At 32.6% G+C, this 11162-nt stretch overlaps 2 protein-coding genes across 2 annotated transcripts; one reads left to right on the top strand and one right to left on the bottom strand.

Annotated features, from left to right (window-relative positions):
- Positions 1-788: 788 nt before the first annotated feature.
- Positions 789-8190, bottom strand: LOC106129666 (GTPase HRas). Its single transcript, XM_013328278.2, has 2 exons — positions 7565-8190; positions 789-4560 (listed from the first exon to the last, which is right to left on the bottom strand). The coding sequence occupies exons 1-2, from the start codon at positions 7958-7960 to the stop codon at positions 4381-4383; spliced, it is 576 nt and encodes a 191-aa protein (XP_013183732.1). The 5' UTR covers positions 7961-8190; the 3' UTR covers positions 789-4380.
- Positions 8191-9572: 1382 nt separating this feature from the next.
- On the top strand, positions 9573-10682 carry LOC106129756 (dolichol-phosphate mannosyltransferase subunit 3). The gene is made up of 2 exons (XM_013328421.2): positions 9573-9740; positions 10309-10682. Exon 2 carries the CDS (start codon positions 10313-10315, stop codon positions 10589-10591), a length of 279 nt encoding a protein of 92 aa, XP_013183875.1. The 5' UTR covers positions 9573-9740; positions 10309-10312; the 3' UTR covers positions 10592-10682.
- Positions 10683-11162: the final 480 nt, after the last annotated feature.

Genomic DNA, 11162 nt, shown 5'->3' with positions numbered 1-11162 from the left:
GACTTTTAAGTTAGACTCTTAACTTTAGAAATTTATGGATTATCCTATAAAAGTTTAACGGCACAGTTCAATTTATTTGAAAGCGTGGATGGCGTATATACAATTAGAAAATTTAATTGGTATTTTACACATTTTCAGGTTTAGGCAACTACCTACGTATTTAATTGCACTTGAAAGAAATCTCATAACTATTAACTGTGCCTACCTAACAATCCTGAGTAGCTTACATCCTAGTTTCTCTATTTACTATCAAATTGGTGACATGTTCCCAAATAACCCGACGAGATTTCTTTCAAAAGCAATCCGTTTTTGTAATTTGGTTAGTCTAGTCATATAACTGTAATGAACGGCAATAGAGTAATTCACTACGTGTAAAATTAGCTACAGTAGAAAACATTTAACAATCATCTTAATATTACACTATTACATATAACAAACATTTTGATATTGGATATATATATCCATATTGATTGATGTAGGAAAACATTTTGAAGTAGAAATATTATCTTACAATTTATAAAAAAAAGCTTATTTGATAGGCTGATCATCATACTTGTTAAAACAATTTTTAGTAAGTGAAGTGTATTTATTTATTTGAAGCTTTATCGATGTTGTGTTATGAATGATGACGTGTTTTATCATAAACAGAAATAGGTATCTATCTATTAAGTGATAAATATGGGAAATGAATAAAAATTATTTTATTTGTATATATGTGTTATGACGGTTGACTCAATGGCGCAATTTATAGCAAAAAATATGTCCAAAATATATTTTTTTATAGAAAAATTGATAAATTGATATGGTAATATTTAAGAAAAAGTACGCGGTTATTGTTTTCATTATAGGTACGTTATTTATATATCGTTGAATATGCGAGCCGATATTACAAAAATCTAGATGCGCTGAGAAGAGTTTTAGATTGATTTCCTATTCTCTCTGTGGGTTTATTAAGTAGGCACCTTTTTAATATTTAAGGACAGAACGAGTTTGTCGTACATTGGATTAATTTAATGCTTCACTTTATCAACATAACCGCGAATCAGTATGGCCTTGAGTTTTGTCAAGTGCAGTGGGCATTGTTGCGATATGACTATTTAATTAAGTAATGCAGATAAATAAACTTTATAATTCCAAAGTAAGTTCTGACGCCAGAACAGAAACAAAACAATTAACAGGTTACATAAATAAGCTTCGTCCAAAATTGACAGAGTTAATTTAAAAAAATATGATTATCAATTACATAAACGATTGTTTTCAAGATTATTTGTAAATAAGCGAGTTTTGTGAATAGGAAAATATATAACAAGGGCTTTATACAAGCTTTCAATTAAGTATAGTAGACAAAGATATTATTCAAACAGGATAAATAAATCTTTCATATGACAAGCATGCATGGCGTACAGTCAATCATGCATACCATCTGTTACTGGTTTCATTAAAGCAATCGCAATTAAATATGCCATGCTCTGACTCGAGGCATACATGTAGTGTGCTCTCATATTTAATACCTTAATCCGTTCACTGATATTCTCTTTAGGCGGAGGTCACACAGCGATCTAATCATTGAATCGGTAAAACGAATCAACTAAAATAATATATGAGTTATTGAAGTAAATTTTACAAAAAACCAAGCGAAGCCTATCACATGTATATTGACAACTAATTTATCTAAGGCTTGAACAAAATTATGTCTCGAGATGATGAAGAATTCTTAAATATCTTAAGGTATAGTCATATTCTGCTATGCATTATGTGGAGTATTGTTCTTCACATAAATCGTTTTTTATTATACTTCTGACGGAATTAGTGCAACAACTGTTAGTTTCATAATATTGTTAAGATGTAAAAGCGGTAACGGTATAAGAATTGGTAACATAAAGGTTGGTTAATTAGTCCATATAATTACACGTCAGATTAAATATCACTATGCCACAGAATGATAAGCTTCGTTCACTAAAATATAATCGTCATTTGTGTGTCCAATGCTTTATGAGTTAGAATGACGTCAGCCTGCATTTGTACTAATTAAAATAACAGAATGCACAACCAAGTTCTATAGCGAGCAAATCATATAGTACTTCCATTTCCATACATTCGCCATTTGTTACAGAAAGAGCTTAAACTAATATTATTATTATTTGATGAAACTTTTCTCTGTTAGCTACATTATTATTCTTTAATAGTTTTGAGAGTTTTAAGCTTATTACTAGAAATGTGAAATAAATTCCCATCTTACATTAAATGAAGTTGACAGATATTAAATGTTATGGCAAATTTCGATTTTAAGTGAACCATCTTTTGCATTAGCACCTTATATCTAGAGATTGAGATGATCATTTGGAAATATGGTAAAGCATTGTATCTTGAGTTCGAAAGAACTAAATGTACTTAGTTAGTTGAGTTTAATAAAAAACTATCAATGTAGAAAAAATCTCAACTTTTCCTTATGAAAATAAGTACATTATTTATATTAACTATATAGTGTACTTATTTATTGACTTTTGTTATATCATTTGCTTTAGTTTTCTCTACAAACCTTATAGACCGTACTTCTTCAAAACCTCATGCTTACATACAAATACTGAGTTAAACACCAATTAATGAAATGTGCAAATAAATTGTCTGATATCGGTGCGTGACGATTACGTAAATTATTCAGATTCACATGTACACAGCAACCGACTGCACCAATTAGGTTTGGCCTACTACTTTCACTATCTGCTTGTAAATAGCGCGGTCGTAGCAACGCAAAGTCCAGGGCGTTATGAGAAAGAAAAAGATTGTTGTTTTCATATTTCCAGAGATCATAAACGCTCAATCTCTAGTGATACCTTGTATGACCAACATATTTCCTTTTCAGCATTTATCTCAAGATTTTTCTATCCAATAACACTTCAGTTGGTTACTTTGTACAATTAATAACTTATGCTTACATTTCCATCGACGCATTATTAAATTCTTGACCTAATGAATGAGGTTAAGCATTTTTAATGAAGTATAGCATTTAAGAATATCACATACATAAAACACACATCTGTCAATATACAACTGTTATAAAAAGATTTTTATAGACATTTTCTGATACTGCTATAATTGAAATCAAATATCCAGCGAATATGAACATATTGCCATAATTGGCTTTCCATCTAAAAAAGTAACTGCACTGAGTGATCTCGTTTTGACTGGTGAATGAAATAAAGTAGATGTTCCATAGATGAGTGAGATGCCTTAGAAAAACTAATAATGTATGTACGAGTAACATTCATATCTAATTATGTACCACAAACAGTTTTCTAAAAAGAAAAAATGTCTTTTGAATGGATCACCAACTATATAATGTTTTGAAAATTAAAGAATTCAAAAGGAGAACAGTACTGAAAAGTTGGTTGAAATTTGCCATACAATATTTGTAGGCATCTGTTACTAAATGAAGATACACCGGTCATTAGAGATGCGCAAAATAAATCTTTGAAGTGAACGTAAATGACTCAGGGTAAAAGATTTATAAATCCATAATAATTCTTTAATTATCATTCCCTATCCGAAAATCTATAAAATGTTTAAAAATAAGCACATCTGCTGCGAAGATTTACTTTCACTTATAATTCAATCTATCAGATGTATGATTTATTGATAAAATATGTAGATTTTTACATCAAACAATCTGATGTAACATTGATTGGAAAGATGTACTGAAGTATAGATTTAAAGATGAATATCAGATGATTTTCATCTTTAAATCTATGATCTGATATATCCCCAAGATGGGGAACAATTAGGAGAGGTCGATAGAGGAGATGGGCAGATAGTATACGACACACTGCAGGTGCCTTGTGGGTCTGGCTCACAAGGGGCCGGAAAAAGTGGAAAGATCTGGAGGAGGCCTTTGTGTCTAAAGCATACGCTGATGGAGACTGATGTGTTTTTATTATAACTTAACTTTGTATATGTGTAATTGTAAATCTGTAAGTCAGCAACAAAGGCTTTTGAAATTTGAAATTGAAATCAGATGATTTAAAGATGTATTCATGATTCATTGAAATAATTTAATAATGGTTTATCTTTATAACAAATCACTTATGAGTTACACATCTTTATTGGCCATGTCATAGTAGTAAGCATAAACCAACCTGATTTGTTTTGATGAAGCCTTGATATTAATATCTATGGATTTCTATGACCAGTGGCATTATCTCTGGGCGAACTGTAGGCACTCGCGCATGATTCTAATACCTAACTAACAAGGTTTACCTAGAACAAATAAGTGACATAAATGTTTAAAATGGAACATATTCCTTCACAAGTCAACCCTCTTTCAGCCATACGCAAAAGTTTGAACTAGACGATATCCATAAATATTAGTGTATCAGTAAGTATTTACAGTAATATGCACTTGAAGTGCCCCCGAGGGCCCCTCTTATTGCCTCGCCTGTACTTCTTCCCGCGGCTCTCCTTGTCTTTGCGGATTTCGCGGACTAGCGTGTAGAATGCGTCGTCGACACCCATTCGTGTTTTCGCCGACGTTTCGACGAAGGGCACGTCGTAACTCCGCGCTACCTGTAAATTGCGAAACAATTTATTACAGTACATTTTTTATTATTCTTCATTATTATGGCCTTTGACCGGATTGTGTATTCCCTAGGGAAGAGCCCGGTGTATGACTTACATACAAATCATACAATCCAATAGATAGTGATTTTAAAAATTATTTTTTTCAACTTTTGTCAACTATTTTAAATAAATTTAAATTTGTGTTTTTACAATATAATTAACTAGCTTTCGCACATTGCTATCCTATAAGTGAAAAGCATCATGTCTTTTTCCATACTACACAATACCACACTTTATGTATGTGAAAAGTAATAAGATTGATTCAGTGATTTGATTGTGAAAAGGCAAAGTACTTTATAATTTCTAATATTAGTTGGGATGGGATTTGACATGACCTTAATATCTATTTTCATTGAATTAATTACATAAAATATTAAGATATAGTTAGTGACACTGCAAAGTTTCATGAACATCTGTTTAGTTCCTTTGGGCCAAAAAGTTTCAAACACACACACATCTATGCGTACATACTTTCACATACACACATAGGTATAGGATATCTTATACATAAAATTCTCATGTCACAATGTTCGTTCCCGTACTCCTCCGAAACGGCTTGACCGATTCTCATGAAATTTGTGAGCATATTGAGAATCGGCCAACATCTATTCATACCCATAATGAAAAACAATGTTTGCTGGGACAGCTAGTATGTCATGTAAATTTTATTTGAGGTACGTAAAATCCATAGGATTGTCCCTAAATTTATTAATTATTGATGTTGATGGTTTATAAATAACTAGCTGTTGCCCGCAGCTCCGCCCGCGTGTACGTCGATGTTCGCGTGAACTGCGGAAACTACAATTATCCAGACCATTTTGTTTGGTCAAAATCGGTAAAGGAAAAAAGTTATGATCAATTGAAAATTAACTTACTTTGAAGCAGGTCTGGATAATTGTAATTTAGACGCGAATGGAGCCGCGGACAGCAGCAAGCTTCTTAAAATAACTCTGGCCGGTCAATATAAAAAAAAATAAAGTTATAAGCGTTCATAAGTCAAGCGATGCATTAGAATTTCAGATTCGGCGAAAAATAAGCTGAAAGGAAAAGGAAACGTTTCGTTTCACGCAAAAAGTTTAGTATTTATTGCAAATAATATTGCACGTAAAGCCTTATGGGTTTAGGCGATACGGGGTTATTACTCGACTGCCCACAGAAAAGTAGTTATGCTTTATGTTAAAGACTAGCTGTGCCCGCGACTTCGTCCGCGTGGAATAGTTATTTTGGGCATCATATTTATTTTTGCAAACATCCTCCTCGGCTTTATCAATTATAGCTGCTAATTGTAATGCGACTTGGCGACGACTTGGCCCACATCATTACCCGCGACGGAACGGAGACCGTATAGTGAGATGAGAGGCCTTTGCCCAGTAGTGGGATCTTACAGGCTGATACTTTACTTTACTTTAAAATAGTAATACCTATCTTCTAAGATGTTCATTGAAATTAAGTGATATAATCAACACTCGAAATGCTCATATAATCAACAACAATCTTAAAAGATAGACATAATCAGTTTAAAAGTAGGTAAGCGGTAAAAACAGACAAACATACAAAGGAAGTATTATAAGTAGAATGATACCTATCTATATGTAGCAGGGCGATCGAAATATGCGGGGTGAGGGGGGGGGGTCAGGCGGTCGTGTATTAGAAAGAACGCTGGTTCACCGTATTAAATGTTTCGCTGCAAATTGCTTATAACGACTATATACTGTATATCGACTATATATCGTCTGATTTATATACTGTAAATGGCAATTTTAGTCTACATGAAAAGCCGAAAGTAATAAACATATTTATTTGGATAAGGATTAATACTGAATTAAAGAAAATTGGTTTTAAAATAACTTATGTTTATAATGAAAAAATAATCTTAAAAAATGAACATAAAAGTGGTTATTGTAAGTAAACCTTAAGAGATAGATATATGCTCTCGCGGACTTTTTTGTGGCAAAAAATGAGTACTTCACATCTTTAGTACATTGTTTTACTATATCTTTGTTGGTTTGCGCAGCGTTCGAAAGCTCGCAGATGGCCGACTCATTCAACTTTCACCTGCATTGTTGACGTTTCCCGTAGGAAATCCGGGATAAAATGTAGCCTATAGCCTTCCTCGATAAATAGACTATCTAACAGTGAAAGAATTATTCAAATCGGTTCAGTAGTTTCTGAGATTAGCGCGTTTAAACAAACAAACAAATAAATAAACAAACAAAACAAACTCTTCAGCTTTATAATATTAGTATAGATACAACTATTATAAACAGGCACATAACATATGTTTATGCATATTATATACAAAAAGCATAATGCAAAAATAAGGTAAACATAGTTTGATGAAATATTATATGACTATTTTTGTATACCCTTTATGGAATAAAGATGTGATTATGCAGCATGTAGGAAAGTTGTACTTTCAACAAAAAGAACACTGATTATATTATTACATCAAATAAATTTATTTGTATCCTTATACTCAACTTAGGTGTGTATTTAAAAAAATTAAATAACTAAATTTTAATACTCATATTACTGATATAGGTGTGATTTGATGTATGTCAGTAATTTTGACTTGTCCTTTAAAGAAACATCCTTTAAAATAAAAGATTAATTCCCTGGTAAAGGCTCTGGAGATAGGACTGGGAGTCACTGCCTTATAAATAGATGTGAAACCTTTAGTTTGAAGACACCTAATCTTAAAAGGAAACTGGGTTTAATGCAATTCTTGTCACCATATGTTTTATTTTTGGGCAAAGTATGAAGTTTTTATGAACAATAACAATTTAATAACTTTCTACCAAATACTGAACAAATAACTCACTCTTGAGCCTTTTGTATTAAGGTAAGGTTTTAGTGAAATAATAACTTATTGCCAATGTTTTTTTTTTATTAAAACTATTGTTGTCCTTGAGTAGCCTTGTTAACTATTTGTCAATAAACAAATACTCACTTCGCGCGCCTGCGTCATGTCCACGGCCCAGGCCTGAAGGTCGCACTTGTTCCCGACCAGCACCATTGGCACTTCCTCCGCGTCCTTCACCCTCTTTATCTGCTCTCTATACGAGCCAATGTCCTCGAAACTTTTAGCACTATTTACTGCAAACACCAAAAGGAATCCTTCGCCCGTCCGCATATACTGGTCCCTCATAGCCGAATACTCCTCTTGTCCGGCCGTGTCCAGAATATCCAGCAAGCACGTTTCACCATCTATCACTACTTGTTTGCGATACGAATCCTCGATCGTAGGATCGTATTCGTCCACAAAATGATTTTGAATCAGTTGTATAGTCAATGCGGATTTACCGACGCCTCCAGCGCCTACCACGACCAATTTGTACTCGGTCATGTTGCGTCGAGATAGGCAGAATATTTTTCACACCAATAATGTCACTGCACCAAGAAACAACGCCCCTGCGACGTGCCACACCTCTTATATATTACTCACATCGGCATGGCTGTCGCGACCTATGTTATTGCACTGGCTGTACCCGTAAAACAGCTAATTAATGTATTATTAGAGACAAATGCAATAAATAACAATGAGGCGGTTCACTCACCCTTTTTACGACACAAAAGTCAGTGTTGCACTAACAAAATATTTTTTTTTCTTACAGATAGCACAACCGGAAATTTATAAATGTTCGAGATGAAAAATAAAAAACAGTAAAAAAACTAAACGCAGATTTTTTTGTTATATGCTACGGGGTCTCCCTGTGTTGGTTCATGTGCAATGCAATGCAAGTCGTAATTCAATACCATAAATATGAAAGAGTATTAAAGAGAGAGTATCTTCTTACTCCAAGGCGTGATGAATATAAGTATGTTGTAAAGGACGTGGCCGGCATGCCGTTGTTGTTGAGACTCGTGAGACTTAAAGACCGATCCTTACACAGCATTGTCGTGGGATGTAATTTCTCTAGAAATATGTAGTGCCCTTGAACTAAATTTCTCCTTTTTTAGTTTAACTTAAACTTACGTAGTCTTATTTTCCTTGATGTATCTACATAATCTCTCGTCGAACTTTCAAGAACCAAATTTGGAATGTCTTAAAAACGGAAGATGTAAAGTACCTGTCGAATATGCATGAAAAGCGTAATGAGTGTGGAGGAAGTGGGAGAGGTCTCTGACTACCCCAATAGGAGACAGGCGTTATGTATATATGTATATATGATATACCTAAATATCAGAATAATTAATAACAATTGTACAAAATGTATGAAACAATATTATTTTTCACTGACACTGACGGTCACGGCACTGTGTTCTTACTTACTTTTGCAACATTTTCCTCTTAACAGTTCTTCTACCTTATATATAAGCAAGTCAGTTATTAATTTATTAAGTCTACTAGTGGCGGTCGGTTGGTTATCAAACTCGTTGTTTAGTAACAATATTTTACATGCCACATATGTATTTTTTTCCTGTATTTATTTCTATTTATATTTACACAACTGTTTCATACAGTATACAGATTTAAAAGCAATTTAATTCCCTACAAATAATTAAGAAAGAAAGAAAAATCTTTATTTGGCACAAAAGGTAACATTTGCGTGTAATTACGGATGTAAACAAACAATATACAAAGCGTGTCCATCATGGCCGGGCCGGTAGTCAAATTTCGTCAAACCTCGGGAGCTCTCGGTTATCAAAGGTAACCTCTTCTTGAAAAGTTCATATTGGTGAAACATATTACTTAATCTTTTAATACCTATCAACCGAAACTACTATTTAAGCTAAGTGTTTAATAATGTATACAATGATAAGACTCATGAGTTTAAACTTAGGCACACTGTCAACGTCCACGTCACATACCTGCAGTGTTAAAAGTCAAAGAAATAGATCAAAGGAATTAACGTTATGTAGTTTTAGTGTCAATGCTATAAAAATAAAAAATAAATTGTCGTTGTCATCACCTAGCAGTTGTCACATCAGTACAATTTGTTTGCAACTGTCAGTTGAGCTATTTCGTTTCGTGTGGTGAATGACATTGACATGTAAAGATGTAATGTAAAGTATTCGAAGAGAACATATAGATAAATTTATTTTGTGGTTTTTGAATTACAGATGTTCTTTGAAATTGTTCAATAAAATAATTTTAGTTCAAGCTTGCTAGATCACATCAAAAGGTAAGTTTTCCTTTTTCAATAAAATATTATGATGTAAAGTTCTTATAAAACTTTAATTTGAATTACGGTGCCCAGCGCGGGCGAAAAGTAGATATTAGCCTTTACCCGCACCTCCGCCCGCGAGAATTTTGCGCCACCTATAAAAGAGTACTTACAGGTTTTTAGCAAATCCCATACGAAGGGAACGTTAGTTTTTACCGAGATGAAACATACCTTCAGACTTAATTATATGTAAACAAGATCAAAATCAAGAAGATAAGTTCAATATTTAGCGCGTGAAGAGAACAATCAAACAAACTAATAAACTTACTTTCGTATCCATAATAATAAATATATACAGGACAAATTACACAACCTGAGTTAGCTGCGAAGTATTTCAATACTGGTGTTGCGAGATACTCAACCATACTATATTTTATAATAAATACTTTTGAACATGCCATGACCAGACCCAGGACTTAGTGTAGATTAATTATAAGTGTCTTCTTAAGTAACCTACATTTTTTAATTTTAATTTTATCATATGTATTTTTTTTATTATATTCACATAGTATGTTTTTAATTTCAGAAAAATGACAAAGCTTTTGGAGTGGATTTCAGTGATATCTGCCATCTTTGCAGTATGGTACTCCCTTATTGCAGGTTATGTGAAACATCCAGTTTTAGATAAAAATATGAACTTGATTATGATCTCGCCCATAATATTCATCATACTTTTCGGGTTATATGCATTAACTGTTGTGCTGTATAGAGTGTTTACCTTCAACAACTGTGAAGAAGCAGCCAAAGAACTACAAGAACAAATCCAAGAAGCTAAAAGGGACTTGCGTGAAAAAGGAATTGAATTGTAAAGCTTATCATTCCATTACTTAATTTTTTTTTTAATTTGTTGAATTTTAAATGCTATACTAATTTTAATGAAATAAAATGTAAAGAGAATAACTACGTGGTTGTTTATTTAGTAAGATAACAAAATTAAGGCATTTTCATGTTTTTAATAGTTTATTAGGAATGTAACCATTGTAAGGCAGTTCAGAGAGGGATATTGCATCTCTTTTCAAAGTGTTGTTAGGCTCCTTTTGTCTTAAATATTTGTTAGTTATGTAGGTATTGGGATTATTTATTTTTCTAAACTAAAATAATTTTTTGAATGTTTCCCAGCCCAAAGGATACTTCCATTATAAAAAAGTAACATGGAAGAGAAATAAAAACATAACATATTGTTTATATGATAAGGTTTATTAAGCTAATTTTAAAGTAATGTTTGCATAAATTATATGTATTTCTATTATGAGTATATTTACAATATGTCTATGTCTAGTTATCCAAATTAATATTTGAAACTAAATTATAGACAAGATTCCAATTACACATAGAACTTGTTATAATAAAAGCCAGTGAAAATGAAATTATTGTTCATTA

Source organism: Amyelois transitella, chromosome 16 (assembly GCF_032362555.1).
Source record: "Amyelois transitella isolate CPQ chromosome 16, ilAmyTran1.1, whole genome shotgun sequence".
In the NCBI taxonomy this organism is placed as follows: domain Eukaryota; kingdom Metazoa; phylum Arthropoda; class Insecta; order Lepidoptera; family Pyralidae; genus Amyelois; species Amyelois transitella.
This window is presented reverse-complemented; position numbering and strand designations above follow the sequence as displayed.